The 17,039-nt window shown below is 55.9% G+C and overlaps 3 protein-coding genes across 8 annotated transcripts in view; 2 read left to right on the forward strand and 1 right to left on the reverse strand.

Annotated features, from left to right (window-relative positions):
* Nucleotides 1–10,259, forward strand: part of spidr (scaffold protein involved in DNA repair) — a 29,636-nt gene extending 19,377 nt beyond the window's left edge. The window contains exons 11-21 of one of the 3 annotated variants that reach the window (XR_008416428.1): nt 1,673–1,831; nt 3,422–3,500; nt 4,696–4,833; nt 4,898–4,957; nt 5,335–5,530; nt 6,487–6,672; nt 7,435–7,528; nt 7,601–7,715; nt 8,768–8,821; nt 8,986–9,177; nt 9,267–9,394. Coding sequence is in view for 2 of the 3 variants with exons in the window: in XM_053883834.1 (XP_053739809.1) it covers nt 1,673–1,831; nt 3,422–3,500; nt 4,696–4,833; nt 4,898–4,957; nt 5,335–5,530; nt 6,487–6,672; nt 7,435–7,528; nt 7,601–7,715; nt 8,768–8,821; nt 9,267–9,401 (1,216 nt within the window). In the remaining variant the exon portion in view is untranslated. Of the gene's footprint in view, nt 1–1,672; nt 1,832–3,421; nt 3,501–4,695; nt 4,834–4,897; nt 4,958–5,334; nt 5,531–6,486; nt 6,673–7,434; nt 7,529–7,600; nt 7,716–8,767; nt 8,822–8,985 lie in introns of all 3 variants that reach the window. The other 2 variants (XM_053883835.1, XM_053883834.1) reach the window with 2 other exon arrangements.
* cebpd (CCAAT enhancer binding protein delta) lies at nt 9,600–10,853 on the reverse strand. The gene has a single exon (XM_053883846.1). The coding sequence runs from the start codon at nt 10,708–10,710 to the stop codon at nt 9,892–9,894; it is 819 nt and encodes a 272-aa protein (XP_053739821.1). The 5' UTR covers nt 10,711–10,853; the 3' UTR covers nt 9,600–9,891.
* Nucleotides 10,854–11,004: 151 nt separating this feature from the next.
* On the forward strand, nt 11,005–16,831 carry mcm4 (minichromosome maintenance complex component 4). 4 transcript variants are annotated; one of them, XM_053883838.1, is made up of 16 exons: nt 11,005–12,203; nt 13,103–13,176; nt 13,241–13,399; nt 13,476–13,639; nt 13,715–13,894; nt 13,972–14,067; nt 14,139–14,277; nt 14,364–14,584; nt 14,657–14,777; nt 14,846–15,105; nt 15,164–15,529; nt 15,592–15,719; nt 15,786–15,993; nt 16,057–16,285; nt 16,350–16,483; nt 16,552–16,831. In XM_053883838.1, the coding sequence occupies exons 2-16, from the start codon at nt 13,116–13,118 to the stop codon at nt 16,645–16,647; spliced, it is 2,562 nt and encodes an 853-aa protein (XP_053739813.1). In that variant the 5' UTR covers nt 11,005–12,203; nt 13,103–13,115; the 3' UTR covers nt 16,648–16,831. The 4 variants fall into 4 exon arrangements, with proteins under 4 accessions (XP_053739813.1, XP_053739811.1, XP_053739812.1 ...); XM_053883836.1 differs by having other exon boundaries at nt 11,005–11,574; XM_053883837.1 differs by having other exon boundaries at nt 11,005–12,154; nt 16,552–16,830.
* Nucleotides 16,832–17,039: the final 208 nt, after the last annotated feature.

The raw sequence follows: 17,039 nt of genomic DNA on the forward strand, positions 1-17,039 counted from the left end.
CAGATTGCGTGTCAAATAGCTGCAGGACTACCATATGTACTGCAGCTAGTGCTTAGCGGAGGTGTTACCCTTGGTATCCTTTTGCTCTGCCAGACGCTTGGTTTGTTCCTGAGGTGTTCACATGGCTGTGTTGATGTTTCTAGTTCATCTCAGTCCAAACGTTGCACTACGATGAACCTCTTGATACAGCAGTGCATCGGCCTGATTTTAGATCTGGAATTAGGCAAACAACTGGAAATAATTTGGTTCAATGCTGGCCTGCCACCAAATGTCAAGTCCAGAATGTTATTTCAGTTTTCTCCAAACACACACAGACAGGTCTTATGTTCACTAACCGAAACCATTTATAGGCCCAGTCAGGTGGTTGAGAACTGTCTCCAAACTTTCCCAGTGTCTGGGCTGTTCACAAGCAGGCACATGCAGGATGGGGCCGCTGACAGTCCTCCCTCTGCCCTGAACTTCCTCCTCCTCCACAGCCGTTGCTTTCTTAAGTTGACTGTTTACTCTCTCAGGGCTGCTCCAGGGTTCTGCCTGGGCTTGACTGGCGGTGATACTGGGGCCTTAACTACCTTTATCTCTGGCTGGGAGCAGCAGAGTGCACTCATGCACAGCAGCCAAGTTAGTAGGCTAAAGGTCCTCTCAGTCAGCAGGAGCCTGTCAAACCTGCCTCGAACATTAACACCTTCAGGTGTCTGCACTGGCACCGTGTTGTGCTACTGTACACCATGACTCGATTCACTTAACTGATGGATGCTGCGGCTTGCTCGTCCCACTCGTCAGCAGGTGGTAGCACGACTAATGGGACCAGCTCACCTGGTCTCTGCTCTGCCAGGGGAGCGCCCCACCTTCAGCCACTGATCTCAGCCTCCCAGTCTCCAAATGTCGACCCCCCTCAGGACTAGCAAGCTTCAACACTTCACTTCTGAGAACAAGCACTTGCTCTGTGTCATGCTTTCTTTTGCCAAGGTGAAACCAATGCTCGACCCCAAGTCTCAGGCAGATGACAGAGAGAAACTGAAGCTGTCAAACCCGTCCACCATCTTATTTTGGGTTGCAGAGTGTTGACACTGAAAGAGGTATAAAGTGAGCCGCTTTGTGCTTCTGGCATTTGTTTTCTTTTTCACAAGAGTTTGAGGTCAAAGGTGAACGTATGGATGCAGTTGTGTGCGGTCGATCTGTGATCATTACCTCAGTGCAGTGAAGCAAGCCCACCTTTGCTTTGGCTGCTCTGATTGTGGTATCAGTTTCATGTCACTTGTGAGAAGACCCAGCGATAATGAGACTTGACAGCCTGAGACAGGTTTGTTTACTACTTGGACTCCAAACCAGTCGAGTCAGCCTGAAGGTTGTAGAACGACGAAGCCAGCAGATCCACACCGTCTGCCAAAAGCAGTGATTTTGAATGATTCGGTAGATCAAAGTGCCGCCTGTTCACTGACTCTCATTGTTGTTGACACATTCTGCCAGGTCACGTCGATGGCTCTTATGTACTGTGGCGGCTGCTATTTTACAGTTCCAGAAGCATACTTGGTATTTTATTTGTCACTGAGTTAGCTGCACTGACACCACAAATTCAGATTGAGTGTAAATGGTTTGAGGTTCTTAAAGTAGAAGCTCTGTAGTTGCCTGCTGTTTTATGACTGTTTTCTGCTTTGACCATTGCGCTGCCCAGGTTGTGTCTCCTGGTCCAGGACAGCTACGGAATGTTCAGCGTGGTCCAGCTCCATGTCTTGCCCAGCAAAGATGACGTGCAACGGTACTGCCAAGTGTGGCAGGGCAAGAGCTGTGTGCTCAAAGGCATCAAGGTGGTGCAGCGTGTCACTCGAGAAAGGTGAGACCCTCTCGCTCACGCCTTGTAATCTCTGTTAGCCTGAGTCACTTTTCACCTGCTGCTCAGTTGAGCTGTGGCTAACCTTCAACCACAGGCCCGTACTGATTACCTCGCTGTATAATTCTGGTTATGAGCTATCTTCATCGAGATCATCTACCATCAGGCCTGTGGCTCTGCTCAGAAGAAGACGCCAACAGAGCCATGTGCAGCTCCTACCAGTCCATGTTGACCATGTCAAGCTTTAACCCCATTATGTTGTTCCGCGGCAGTGCCACTGTGTTTACATGAAAAGTGACACTGCGGTGAAAGCGGCCTGCTCCTTCCAGTGTCCGTAGTCTCGGTCCCAGATTAGAAGCAGTTAGAAGAAGTGACATGAGAACATTTTCAGACTGGCTGGGGATATGTTTACATCTTTGGTATTTTCAATAGCACTGCAGCCCGTCGAGTCCCTCCGGTTTGTCTGTGGTCGCCCTGTGATTGATGGCCTCTCCTCAGTCCCTGCTGTCGTCGTCGCTCGTGTTTAGAAACGTGTGGTTGCTTTGGTTAAATCCAGCCATCATTTTGTCCCACTTTCTGCAGAAACTGTTGCCAGTGGTTTTGTAATGGTATTCTCATTTGTTTTAGAGCAAATGTGCCCGGAGATGATTCATGGATTTGTTTGAGGAAACTTGTAAATAGTGAATGATAACCAGGAGACAGTTGAGTAGAAGGCCCTATCTCAAACGTTTCTCTTGTCAAGGCCCATATTTTAGCATTTCACTGTGTGGAGAAGCTGTGTAAACTCTTCATGTGTCACAGCTCTACTCACACACTCTGCTAAATACTGTACTACTATCATCTCAGACACAATGTGGCTTGTTTTGCAGAGCTGATTCAAGAAATGAAATTACAATGAAGTTGTCTTCCATCACAAAATGAAAACACAAGCAATCACATCCAATATTTGAGTCAACTCTTTAACCTGTTGTAAATGTGCTAGCTGCCTGTGGAGAAGTAAACATGACGTGACTGATTCTTTGTGCCCCTGACGGATGTCAGCAGACGTGGAGGAGCGTTGGGTTCACTCCAACCTAGTGCTGATTAAAGAAGACTTGATCCAGACATGAGCTGTTGACAATAGCCAGGGAGGGATGGTTGCTGGTGTTACTCATCTGTGCGCAGTCTTACGGGACTTGAATGGGCTGCAGAACCAGTTCCGCACAAAGAGGCCCTGTGATTACTGGCTGACTAACTGGCACACACGCAGATGACCGGCTACCTTCCATCAGGAAAGAGACACTTCATCACCAGATTGACGGCTCCAACTCTCAGTTGCAGCGTTATGTTTTTCCCCCGGTGCCTCCCCGGGACCTCGATGTCTGGTCTCGGTTTGAGCGATCCGCCGAAATATATTGGAAGCTCCTGTATCTTTCCCTCCGAATGGTCCAACCTGCATGTGCTGCTGCTGCTGCCAGCCCAAGCATGTTAATTCTCTGCCTCAACAGATTTGTGTTTCACTGGAAGTGAAACTGGCCGAGGAGGCTTTCTGTTGTCTCACTCAAGTACTTCACCCCCCACATCCTGATACTCTGTCTTCTGTCTCACTCTCAGGAACACCAGGCTTTTCACTCTGCTCGACTCAGTGTGGCCCCCAGTGATGCCCCCCAAGTGCCATGGAAACACACTAACTGTGAGTTTGAAGCAAAGGCATAGATGTGTCTGGCATGACGGTTTGTTTTATTCTCTTTATGGCGTTTTACCACCAAGTCTTATCACTGGTGCACTGGGTTCCGTCATCTTTGTTATATAATTGCAGTTTACTGACTGATCCCTATGAGCCACTTGGTTTAGCATTGTCGTTTGGAGATGATTTTGGTTGCGGCGTTGCGATACGTCCACACACCGATTAAAAAGAATATTTCCTAGCTTCTATTTTTAGCCATTATACTGTAACAAAATCTAGGTTTTAAGCCTCAACAATATTAATGACTTTTTAGGAGTCATGAAGTCAACTTGAAATCATTTTGATTGGTGTGTCATGACGCTGTGATGAACAGGATGCCTTCTTTAACTTGGTGGTGATCAATGGCGCGGTGAAAGAGATCCACTTTGGAGGCCAGTATTGGCTGGAGGGAAAACCCTCGAGGGTTCTGTGCTTCAGAGAGTCACTGAGAAATATGCTGCTGTGACGAGGTGTCTCAACTGCTTCCTGAAGAATTCATTCAATTCAGTGAGGGGTGTCCAGCAACCCGACCTCTCAAGCACTGGACTCGGACTAACTGCACCACAGCATATAGGACAGCAGCAGGCTGAGCCGGTGGATCTTGGACTGCTGCTTTCAAAAAAGCAAATACTTGAAGGAGGATTTCAAGCCCTGAAAAAGTGGCGACGGTTCATATTTGCACTAGTTAATAATTGATAGACTCAGAGCCGCTGAAAAGCCTCTTTTGTTTGACCAGTTCTCCGCGCCTTGAGATATTACCTTTATAATGTTGGCAGAGGATTTTTACATTTTAACTGACCATCTCAAACGCCCCGCCACCATCCCGAGATGGAGAGATTTCCCCTGTGTCCGTCCACCTCTGAAACCTTTCTAAGAAGCGCCTGAAGCTCACATGCATACGCATCATCGACTGTTCAGCCTCTTATCGTCACTCACTTCATCAGTGTCAAATCACCAAGGTTTGTGGTTTGATTCTGTGTTGCATTTGTGTGCTAGATTTTTCACACCACCGCTGCCAGGAAACCATGCAGCAAGTCCTTAATTTGACTATAAGATGTCTGTGTATCTGCACCTCAGGATCCAATAGCTAGTTGTGTGTTTTCACTTCTGTGGCATTCACTGTGTTGCTCTGTGTGTAATTCTGCACCTGTCTTATCCCTAGCACCTCACTCCAGGTCCAGCTCCCAGCTTCTGCTACCTGCTGTCGGGTCAGGAAAGCTCGGTGGAACCTGTGCAGGCTTCCGCTGACTCCCCCCTCTACTTCCCACCCAAGACTCGAGCTTTGCGAGAGCTGCTGCAGGTAACTCGGACAGAAACCCAGGGCTGATCCTCCTGGCCTCATTTCTACCCTCACTATTTTCCAGATCCAAGCCAAAGCGTTTCGCTGCAGTTTCACCGCGCTGGTGCTGTACAGGAGAATGCAGGTATTCAACCCGACTGCTTTGATTGGAACGTATTGGGTTTCCAGCTCAGTCCACGGTTCAAACGAGCTGATAAGATTGAGCTCTGACGTGGAAGGTGGAGCTCATATCTCTGTGCATGATAATCTGCGTGAGGCTCGGTCGGTCGGTCTTCACTATTGATCGACCGGACCTTTAAACTTTGACCAAGTGGAGATAGCAGCTCTGAACACAGAGGTGGACTCTGCCACTCCTTCACTCCTGAATGTTGTTTTACTAGTAAACCAGCTCTGCGCTGTTGAGAGAACAGCCTTGTTATGTTTCCTCTCGCATCAAGACTTCTGGGTCAGGTGTGGCGGCACATGCCTCACGCTCAGTATCCGCTTGTCTTTGTGCTACAGAGCGATATAGGACGCGGTGAGGTTTGGTTGGTGTTGACAGACCCCAGTCTTCAAGAGGATTGGTCGGAGGCGCCGTGCAGACGAACTGTGGCCATGTGTGTGAAGACTTCCTGTGTGCTCACTTCCTGTGTCCTCGAAGCGCTGAATTCCGCCTCTGCCTGCCGCCTGTCGTTCAGAGACGCTCTCAGAGAACATGGTACATGTGCTGTGTGTGTGTGTGTGTGTGTGTGTGTGTGTGTGTGTGTGTGTGTGTGTGTGTGTGTGTGTGTGTGTGTGTGTGTGTGTGTGTGTGTGTGTGTGTGTGTGTGTGTGTGTGTGTGTGTGTGTGTGTGTGTCTACCCTGAGGATCTGAACCTTGCTGAACCTCACACCGCGTGTCAAACGCCCGGCCCATGGGCCAATACCAGCCCTCTGAGTCACTTAAAAGAGCCATGGTTTTCTCACCAGCAGATTCAATTCTCATTTCAAATCCACCGAAAACTACATGTCTTGCAGTGTCAAGTCATGACAGTTGCTGATAAGTGAACTGGAGTTGGGCTCCTAACTGTCCTGTAGACAGCTGATGTTCCAGCGAGGCCTGATGAGAGCACGCTCCGCGTCTGAGAGGCCAGTCGGCCTCAGCGGCTTGGGCTAAGGCCACCACTTGAATTTTGGTTGTGACCTCGTCGTCTTAAGAAAAGCTGCCCAGTTGTGACCTCACACGGACGATGCATCAGTCTGTTGACTGAGTCACGTGAGCGAGACATTGTGCAAAGTGGTGGATGCTCTTCAAAATAAAAGCACTTCATTTTATGCCCATGCAGTGGCCGAAAGCAGCTTTTCACAACCAGTCAGATGGGGTCGCTGGTCCAAGGAGAACCGTTTTCAAACGGACTGGTTTTCGCTGCCTGTTTTCCAGTTGGATTTAATTCCGTGTTGCCTACTCTGAGGTCTGGAAGGAAGAAGGGCATTTTCTCTCTTGGAGGAGGTCGTCCATCCAGGACTCTGTGTAGAGGAGCCAGAGAAAAATAGTAGTGGGTTAGTCTTCGCAGCAGTGCACAGCTTGTAGCTCATGTAGAGCACCTCCTAACCCTGACCTCGAACGGTCACTGGTCGTTTCTACTGAAGAAATCTCATGTAGCAGCAGAAGAACCGGCCGTGTGTGTCTTGCAGGCGTCCTTCTGTGCGCGGAACAGTCCATGATTGAAAGATGCGAGGATGTGGAAGTGGAGGGCGCTCTTGACTCCGCAGCCAGGATGGAGTCAGGCCTCCAGGCACTGAGCGAGGCCCTGCCCCGACCTGTGCGACTGGATCCGCTTGGTCTGGAGGTCTCAGCCAACTCCCTCTGCACACTCTCAGGTCAGTTTGGCCAGATTCCTTTGGTTTTCATGTTTGGTCTGAGGCCGGCCCAGCAGAAGGCGCCGCAGCTCTGATTATCTTCAGGGTACCAAACACTTCTGTGCTCAACCTTTTATGTGGCTCTTCATTGTGTGTCTGCGGCTCAAACTGTGGGCACTGAGCGAGCACACACACTTCTCTGCTCCATCTGATCCAGGTGTGTGGACCTGTGGGGTCTCCTTAATTGTGCGCGCTGGTGCTTTGCTCCTCATTATGTAAAAGTGTATGAAAAAGCTGAGTCGGCTCAGCGTCAGCATCTGTCACAGTGGAGGGCAAAGACCACACTGTGAACCCTCTCAGTCCCCGACTCTCCGGCCATTCATGTTTGGTCAGATGGCTGTGAACAAACAAACACATCGTCTTTCGCTCCATTCTGGCGTCTTTGGGAAACACTGTAGAGAAAAAAGCGGTGGAATGTTGTGCAACGTTTGTATCTCCACAAGGCCCAGTATCGTGTTTATTTGTGTTTATGTTGCAGAATTGAGCTGCGGCATGAGCAAGGAGTAGGTTTCTGCCACATTTATCAACACAATCACATTTTCTATCTCTGACACTCAAATATTTGCACGAAGAAAAGCTTATCAGCTATTTTGGCAGCCAGTGAAGCGTGTTTTCTACGGAGATAAAGGAGCGTGTGGTGATTAGCGCCCCGGCCTCACTCATGATTCACACTCTTGCTGTCTCTTTCCGTGCATCATTCCGTGGCCCTAATTGTGTTTGCAGGAGTGATCGTGGGGGTGGAGCAGAGCACAGCGCACTCCTGTCCCGTCTGCCTCCACTGTGGAAGTGACACCTCGGAGTGGGCAGCTCGACGACCGTATGTGCGGACCTCTAGCTTGAGAGGCTAAATGGCAGTGCTTTGACCAAAGGTCTGGTTTTGCTCCGACAGTCGGAGCTTCATCTGCGTGTCCTGTCACTCTGTGGTGGACGAGCCAGCCCCTAAACTGCAGCTGGAGGTTCACCTGAGCTGTGCCCAGTTGGAGAGCTGTGCTGTGAAAGTAAAGGTGTGTTGACATGATTGTCACCGCGAATCATCGTCCGACGTGTGTGCTCTTGACACTGTCATTTCCTGCTTCTACTGGTGTGAGCGCCGTCACATGAACTTTCCTTCCTGCAGCAGTGGCAATAGCATCTGGGCGCTGAGCCCCTCAAGAGGCCGCGCTCAGGCTGGCTCCTCCAGTTCCCTGGAAAAGGTGGAGGTGGCCAAGGCCGAGTCAGGGATGAAGACACAGAGCTTGTCAGTGGCAGTGACTCCAAAGCATCAGATCACATCAGCGGCAGGGGCATATGGAGAAGTTAGGAGAGGAAGTGATGGACCTGGAATGTTGGAGATGGATCAGGGGAGAACAATGGTGAAGCCAGAGGGCGGGGCTGACTTGATGTTCTGCTTGTGACCTGTGCTGTGTTGACAAGGATGGCAACCTGTTGGTTATTCTGAGGTCACATGGGTTACGACGGAAACATTCGTGACAGTAAACCAGGAGCACCCTCTTACTTTGTCGCCTTTAGTTTTCGCCCAAAGTGTACCTTTACATGGCTTCACATATGGACAGTCTCCAATCACTGGTCCCAAGCTGGACTTCCCATCCTGCACGACAAGCATTTCATGAGTGAGAAGGAAGGTCTGGAGAGTAGAACATGCCGTGGAGGTTGAAGGTGTTTGTGAGGGAGTCAATGATGAGGCGCTGGAGGCAGCCGGGGAGTCGGCAGGCTGATGGAGTCACACCGTTACAAAACCCAGCACCAGCTGAGTCAGCTGTAAACTCCAGCGCCTTCAGATGTCAGGGAGGAGGAGATGTCCCCGGAGATGCCGGTGCAGCGATGCCCCAGCGACGGCCCGCCCGCTTCAGTCACAGACCAGGACCTTGGCTGACATGAACCCCCGGGAGCCTGCTGGCACCCTGTGCGCGTGTTACCGCACTTGTTTGAAATGCAGCAGTGTCACTGAGTGACCGTCACGTCTGAGCAGAGAAGCTTTTTGTTCCTTGTTAGCTGGTGCAGACCTGTTTTTACCTGGAGGTCAGTTTGGTTCACACTGTGCATTCTCCTCTCTCAGCTGCTGCCTCGCACCATGGCCTCCGTCCTGGACACCTTAGCGCCGCCGCAGCAGGTAGGTCTGCTGTTACATAACAGCTCTGTGATGCCACAGCACTGTGGTAAAGACTAGCAACCGCAGTCTGCGCCTGGCGCCTCCGGACCAGCCAGCTGGAGAGCTGTGTGTCTCTGGGTTGTGTTTGCAAGTGGAGGGACAGTGATGAAGACGTCATGTCAAAGTTACAGGAGCTGCTGCAGGAGTCTGGCCCTCTTCACCACATCTGCTGCCGCTGCGACGCAGCTACTAAAGGATGAGTTCAAAATCTGTGATCGACTTCAGTGTCCCGCAGAGGGAACAGAATCGTGCGGGCCGAAGCGGCTCCTGATGTGTGTTGAACCCAAGTACAGAGGAAATAAAGAGAGAACTTCGGGGTCAGAGAAGCTCTCTGGACTGCTCTGCTGTGTGTCGGTGCAGAACCTGCTTCCGCCATTCCTTCTCACGACTCGACCATCTGTTTCAGCTCCCAGGTTACGACGTGCAGAGCCTCCTGGGAAAGGAGGTGGGCCCCCTCACGGCCCTCGTCCGTGTGGTCACCAGGAGACCTTCTCTCTGGATCGGGCTGGAAGAAATCAGCCTGTGGGGAGCGGGACCCTGACCAAATCAATCTTGAGGCTGGAGCAGGCTCCAAGGATCTGCACCTCCTCGCCCCTCCCTCCTGAAGACAAGGTCTTGTTTGTGTTAGGGGTACGTGATCCGGGGGGCCAGCGCTGGACAGCCCCCGGGCGTCAGAGCCCACGTGGGGCAGCGAACTTGACAGATGCAGCTCTGGTGTGTCAACATGGAAATAAACGGCTGGTGTTACAGAACAACTTTTATTATATAGAGATTTTTTTCCATAAACAAATGTAGATACAAACTCTATAAAAGGTCATGCTCTGGCTCTGCGATACAAAGTCTGGAATTATAAAACATGTCAGGTAAATGCAGTGGTAAAATAATTTAATACGGAGAGAGTCCCCACAAGAACATGGCAGCAACATATTTTCCAGTGCCATTATGGTTTAAGCTTAATACATCTGGTACAGATGGTAAGAACTGTTGAGGTATGTCTGCAGTTCGGTCAGTGTGACCCGCCCCCGGAAGCGTCACCGGCTCTGCGCCGCCGCGGCGCCCTCGAACGAGGGCTCGGGCACGTGCTTGAAGAACTCCCGGAGCCCGCTCAGCTCCCTGGTCAGCTGCTCGATGGTTTTGTGAAGTCTGTCGTTCTCCGAGCTCAGTTCCAGCAGCTTCTGCTGCATCTCCAAGTTGCGCATCTTGGCCTTGTCCCTGCTCTTCCGCACGGCAATGTTATTCCTCTCGCGCCGCTGCCGGTACTCCACGCTCAAGCGGTCCACCGCCTTCTTCGCCTTGTCCCGGCCCATCTTCCGCGGGGAGCTCCTGGAGGACGCGGGTTCCGGGGTGCTGGGCGGGGTGGGCTGCCCCGTGGGCAGGCTGACGGACGTCTGCGCGCAGGTCTCGATCTGCGCGGGGAAGGACGAGGAGCCGTCGCTGTCGCTCCAGTCCGACTCCTGCTTGATGGCCGCGCCTCCGTAGAGCTTGTGCAGTGCGCTGTCCGTGTAGGCGGCGGGCAGCGGCTGCGGAGCGGCGCCGGCCATGGAACACAGCTCCGCCTTCTCCTGCTTCACCGTGTTGAACAGGTCGAGGAAGAGCTCGTCGTTGCACAGCTCCAGGTTGGGCACGGCTGTCATCGACTCGATGTACTGGCTGAAGTCGATGGCGCTCTCGTCGTCGTAGATGGCGTGGGCGGTGCTGAGCTCCACCATGGTGGCGTCCTCGCCGCGGCTGGCCGCCTTGAAGGCGCCCGGCTGCGGGCAGCTCAGCTTGTGGCTCTCGTAGAAGTTAGCGGGCTCCATGGCCCATGGCGAGGACAGGCAGTGCGGCTCCAGGCTGTAGATGTCGCACATGAACTCGGCGGGGTGGAGGAGAGGGGCGTCTGCAAAAGGGACACGCGTGGATCTGCGAGTGGCTCTGCGAGTGGCCGCTGTCACTGTGCGCTCGCTTTGCTGCGCTTCGGCTTGACTTGACTTGCTCTGACAACTGGCCGCTTTCGCGCACTGTTTTGTATCCTTCCCCCCGCTGACGTCACCTAAACCTCCCTCTCGCCGGCCAGTCAGGGCGAGGAGGCGTCACGTGACCTCCGGTAACTTCCCATTTGAGCGTGCGAGAGGCGTGCCCGAGGCCCCGCCCACCTTTTACTACGACGGCGTGAATGGCTCCGAGTTGTTTACATGCTGTGGACTCGCGGCTTGTTTTCCAGTGGGAGACTCCTCTTTTTCATCGCAGTCCCACTGAAGCGACGAGTGGACTCGAACCAGTCACGCGTGTGTTCTGAATGGAGCTCCAAGGAAGGTGCTCCGCCGTTGCAGCAGGGCGCTGAGGTGACTCTGGAGAATGTTCCGCTCTGGAGTCAACACGTGTTTGCAGGAGGAAACGGCGTCCTTTCAGCTCCATTCACAACAGATGCAGTTCACTCAGCCCTGGTGCGATTCATGCAGATGGAAGCCCTGTCATGAGCCGCCTAACTCTGATCAAGGCCTTTGGCTTGAAACACGCGGCAGCGCTCGTCTTCTCTCGCGTGGCTACAGCCTCCCACCAGCAGGGGGCTGAGGGCGCACTCACTGGACCGTGGGAGGAAAGCAGAGTGCCAACCGGGTGGGTTGCTGCTCCTGGTTACAGCCTCCATCACAGTAAAGGTTGAGCGCACAAAACGGAAGGTCGTCACACGAGCACGCGCTCCGACGCGAGGCCACGAGAACAATGAAGCAGAAGTAAGAACAAACAAGAACAAGTGTGATGTGTGAGAAGGTGCTTCTTTTCAATCAGACACTGTGACTCTGTGTGTGGCGGTGGAACCTGGACCAGCAGGTACAGGCGTCACGCCCCCTGACTCTGCCATGTCCGGGAGTCACATATGTGCCGGGCCGTTTCTTCCTGTCGTCGGTGCTGGAGCGAACCCACTGAGGAGGGTGAAACGGTGCCGGGGATCCGACTTCCTTCCTGTGATGCTCTGTTGCCTTCTCATCTGCTGGATCTGAGGAGGACACGGCCGAGAGACGCGTGGCGTGAGAGGAAGCACCCTCAGACATGAGACCCGGAATCTGATGTTCGCTCGCTGTTGGCCCTTTGAACTGTGGCCATTCCTTCCTCGGACTGGCCTTTTGAGTGAGAAGTGCGCCGCTCTCAGGCCGAGCCCAGTAACTACAACACAGTCTCAATTCCATTTGGTTCAGAGGCGGAAGATGAAGACCGGCCAACAAGTCCAAGTCACCGGAGGGGGTGAGCTGCTCTGTGACGTCACAGGGCCATCACGCAGGACAGCAGTGAGGCCTGCCGTGACGTCAGAGGGAGGTGAGGTTCGTTTGGAGGCCAAGTGAGGGAGTGTGGAGAGGGGGTCGCGGTGAGGGTGCCGTGCTTCTGACGCCGATGACGCTGAGCAGTAGTTGACGTATTTACAGTCGCGCTCCACTTCCACTTGCCATGGGCTAACGCGTGGATTCAAGGCTAGGGTCATCGATCTGTGTCTGTCGCAAGGAAACCGCCATCTGCCGTGCTGTTTCCCAAGTGTTTATAAATAAAGAAAAAAAACGGACCGTACCATCTGGAGGTGCTGAGCAAGTGAGGCCGCCGTCGGCGGGGCCGCGACCAAACACCTTTTATTCTCCAGTCTGTCACAAGAGGCGGGTTTGGTCCTCGAATAAGTATCTGAGTAAAAAGTCAAAGCGCGTCATTGATAGTTTGGAACGAACTATCGAATCCCAGCCGAACCCCGCGGCCTGATAGTGGACGTTACCGCGCGCTGATTGGTCCAAAGTTTCGCGCGAAGTGACCGTCACCGACAGTTTCGCGCCAGTTCTGCTGCACTCGGAGCCGTTCGCACAAAGAGGTGAGGTCCTGCTTCGGTTTGTGACTTATTCCGTTCACTAAACCCGCTTCTCCGTGTCGGCGGCGGAGCGCGTCTCCGCTGCAGCCCGCCTCTGGTGTCGCGCTCGCTGCGACCCGTGGTCGCTTTTGAAGCAGAAGGTCTGTGCCGCCGCGTGTCCGTCCGTGAGACCCGCGCGCAGCGTCTCACGCAGCAGTAAAACACGCGCTCGATAACGGTCCACGCTCATCGGAGTCATGAGCGCAGTGGTCGAACCGCACACTGAAGTCCACCCGGGAGAGCGTCGCCCGCGGACACGCTTGTGTGGCGTTTAGCGCCCTCTATGGCAGAGAAGCCGCCGCCTCAGTGTAGTGGCCTGACCGACCGGCTCCTCCGCTCTGGACCAGTTCTCTGACCCGTGTGTCTCCCTCCTCCAGACCCTGCTCAGCCATGTCTTCGCCGACGTCAACCCCGAGCCGCAAACGTGGCAGGAGCACCAACCCGTCCACACGTGAGTTGCTTGCTCTCACCGCCGTCTGTGGAAGTGCTGAGCACGCGGCCCTGTCTGTGCGCAGCCAGCAGCCAAGGCCTGGCCTCCCCCGCCTCGCAGCGGCGCCGCGGCCAGGACTCGTCCGTGGGCGAGCTGATGCCCATGCCCACCTCCCCCGCCACTGACGTCCTCAGCCCCGCCGCGCCTCAGGACACGTCCCTGATGTCCAGTCCTCGGCCGTCAGGTAGGGCTGTGATCTGAGGCGGTTCCCGTGAGGCCTGGCGGACTCTGATGTTGTGTGTGTGTGTCACGTCGCTCAGTGCTGCCTCACGACGTGGACATGAGCTCGCCCCTGATGTACGGGACGCCCAGCTCCAGGATGGAGGGCACCCCTCGCAGCAGCGCCCGCGGGACCCCCGCCCGGCAGCGTCCGGACCTGGGCTCCGTCAGGAAGGCCCCTCAGGTGGAGCTTCAGTCTGATCAGGTGAGCGCTGGCTCTCAGGTGGGCCACTGTCTTCGGTCCACGTCCACGACCTCCTTCTCCCCGCGCCCTCTGCAGCCCGATGCTGACGCCAGCTCCGGCCAGAGGCTGGTCATCTGGGGCACCGACGTCAACGTGGGCGCCTGCAAAGAGAAGTTCCAGAGGTTCCTGCAGAGGTTCGTGGACCCCACCTCCACTGAAGACGAGAACGCGGGTCTGGACCTGAACGAGCCGCTCTACATGCAGAAGCTGGAGGAGGTTTGTTCCGGTGGTGTGGGGGGGGCCTGGTCATGTGACCCTGGTGTCCCACTGACTTGGGTGTCTCCGCCCCTCAGATCAGCGTGGTGGGTGACCCCGTGCTGAACGTCAACTGCAGCCACGTCCAGGCCTTTGATGCGGAACTCTACCGGCAGCTGGTCTGCTACCCTCAGGTGCGCCCCCTGCTGCTGAGCCGCCGCCGCCTCTCCGACGGCGTGACGGCAGCCTTGCTCTCCCCCCCCAGGAAGTGGTCCCCACCTTCGACATGGCGGTCAACGAGCTGTTCTTCGAGCGCTTTCCTGACTCCATCCTGGAGTTCCAGATCCAAGTCCGCCCCTACAACGCCCTGAAAACCAGGAACATGCGGAGCCTCAACCCAGAAGGTGTGTGAAGTCGCACTCGCCCCCCGACATATTCCCGTCCATATGGAGAGTGGGAGTCATGTGAGAACTCCGCCCTCCCCCCGCAGACATCGATCAGCTGATCACCATCAGCGGCATGGTGATCCGCACCTCGCAGCTCATCCCGGAGATGCAGGAGGCCTTCTTCCAGTGCCAGGTGTGCGCCTTCAGCTGCCGCGTGGAGGTGGACCGCGGGCGCATCGCCGAGCCGGCAGTGTGTCGCCACTGCAACAGCACCCACAGCCTGGCGCTGGTCCACAACCGCTCCGTCTTCTCCGACAAGCAGATGGTGAGAGTCGGCGGCGGTCGGGTCTCTCGCCGCAGCCAGGTCCTGACATCTGCCCCGTCTCGCCGTCGCCAGATCAAGATCCAGGAGTCTCCTGAAGACATGCCCGCCGGCCAGACGCCGCACACCACCGTGGTCTACGCCCACAACGATCTGGTGGACAAGGTGCAGCCGGGAGACCGAGTCAACATCACGGGTGAGCGGCGCCTCCTCCCACCCTCCTCATCCTCACCCTCTGAAGCTCCTCCTCCTCCTCCTCCCCAGGCATCTACAGGGCCGTTCCCATGCGCGTGAACCCGCGGCAGAGCAACGTCAAGTCGGTCTACAAGACGCACATCGACGCCATCCACTTCCGCAAGACGGACGAGCAGCGGCTGCACGGCCTGGACGAGGAGAGCGAGCAGAAGCTGTTCACGGAGGAGCGCGTGCAGACGCTGAAGGAGCTGGCCGCCAAGCCCGACGTCTACGAGCGCCTCTCCTCCGCGCTGGCGCCCAGCATCTACGAGCACGAGGACATCAAGAAGGTGAGCGGGCGACCCGACCGCCGGCCAGGCCTGGACCTGACCGGGCCTGTCTCCGCAGGGCATCCTCCTGCAGCTGTTCGGCGGCACGCGCAAAGACTTCAGCCAGACGGGCCGCGGCCACTTCCGGGCCGAGGTCAACATCCTGCTGTGCGGCGACCCCGGCACCAGCAAGTCCCAGCTGCTGCAGTACGTGCACCGCCTGGTGCCGCGCGGCCAGTACACCTCGGGGAAGGGCTCCAGCGCCGTGGGTCTGACCGCCTACGTGATGAAGGACCCCGAGACGCGGCAGCTGGTGCTGCAGACCGGCGCGCTGGTGCTCAGCGACAACGGCGTCTGCTGCATCGACGAGTTTGACAAGATGAGCGACGGCACGCGCTCGGTGCTGCACGAGGTCATGGAGCAGCAGACGCTCTCCATCGCCAAGGTGAGTCCCCGCGTCGCCCGCGTCCTCGCCGCCCCCCCGCCCCTGACTGGCTCCGCTCGCAGGCCGGGATCATCTGCCAGCTCAACGCCCGCACCGCCGTGCTGGCCGCAGCCAACCCCGTGGAGTCGCAGTGGAACCCCAAGAAGACCACCATCGAGAACATCCAGCTGCCTCACACGCTGCTCTCCAGGTGGGTCTCTCCCTGGTCCCGCCCCCGGGACCCCGCCTCCTGACGCCCACCGTGCCTCTGCTCCAGGTTCGACCTCATCTTCCTGATGCTGGACCCCCAGGACGAGGCGTACGACCGCAGGCTGGCCCACCACCTGGTGTCGCTCTACTACCAGAGCCAGGAGCAGGTGGCCGAGGAGGTGCTGGACATGGCGGTGCTGAGGGACTACATCGCTTACGCTCGCACCTACATCAGCCCCCGGCTGAGTGAGAAGGCCGGCCAGGCCCTGATCGAGGTGGGTCCCCCGCGCCCCGCCGGCGCCCGCCCGCCCGCCTCACGGCTCCGTCTCCGCCCGCAGGCCTACGTGGACATGAGGAAGATCGGCAGTGGGCGGGGCATGGTGTCCGCCTACCCCCGACAGCTGGAGTCCCTGATCCGTCTGGCCGAGGCTCACGCCAAGGTGCGCTTCTCCGAGGTGGTGGAGACCATCGACGTGGAGGAGGCCAAGCGTCTGCATCGAGAGGCCCTCAAGCAGTCGGCCACCGACCCCAGGACCGGCTTCGTGGACATCTCCATCCTCACCACCGGTGAGTGCGGCGCCGCCGCCGCCGCGACCTCCACCGACCTCATCTGTCGCCCGCTCCTCCGCAGGGATGAGCGCCACGGCTCGTAAGCGCAAGGAGGATGTGGCTCAAGCCCTGAAGAAGCTGATCCAGGCCAAGGGGAAGACGCCGGCCCTGAAGTACCAGCAGCTGCTGGACGACCTGCGCGGCCAGTCCGAGACGGTAAACGGGGTCACGTGACTGGCTGTGGTGTTGGTGCTTCGGTGTCTCATGTGTGGCGGCGTCCGCAGGCCATCACCAAGGAGCTGTTCGACGAGGCGCTGCGAGCGCTGGCGGACGAGGACTTCCTGACCGTCACCGGGAAGACCGTCCGCCTGCTGGCCTGAAGCTCCGCCCCAGATCAGCCTGTATAGTTTCTGCCCTCTATTGTTGTACAGTGTGTTGCTTCTCAGTTCAGCCGCGAGTGGAAAATAAAGCCAGCGTGTTCATCATGTTGCTGATCTGGTTCCTTCTGTGGAGCACAACAATGTTGCCAGGCAGCATTTCTGACGTGGCGCTGTTGACGGCTGAAGCGAGACTCAGAAGGAAGTGAGCCCTCAGTCGGAGCCTGAGTGGAGGCTGGTGATGATGGAGTGTCTGGGATGGTTGTTGTTGTTCCCTCCATCGCCTGTGACCGAGTCACGGTGAAATCGCGTGCCGGAAATATGAGTCAGTTCTAGCACGTCTAAGACCCTGGGCACATGACGAAGGTGATGAGAATCACCTGAAGAGATCCGTG

This window comes from Synchiropus splendidus, chromosome 13 (genome assembly GCF_027744825.2).
Source record: "Synchiropus splendidus isolate RoL2022-P1 chromosome 13, RoL_Sspl_1.0, whole genome shotgun sequence".
Taxonomy (NCBI): domain Eukaryota; kingdom Metazoa; phylum Chordata; class Actinopteri; order Syngnathiformes; family Callionymidae; genus Synchiropus; species Synchiropus splendidus.

Bases quoted from the DNA above. Each gene is read 5' to 3' on its own strand.
- cebpd (XM_053883846.1), bottom strand. From the start codon at position 10,710: ATGTGCGACATCTACAGCCTGGAGCCGCACTGCCTGTCCTCGCCATGG.
- mcm4 (XM_053883836.1), top strand. The intron at 13,640-13,714 runs GTGAGCGCTGGC...CGCCCTCTGCAG, and splicing joins TGGAGCTTCAGTCTGATCAG to CCCGATGCTGACGCCAGCTC. The intron at 15,530-15,591 runs GTGAGTCCCCGC...CTCCGCTCGCAG, and splicing joins AGACGCTCTCCATCGCCAAG to GCCGGGATCATCTGCCAGCT.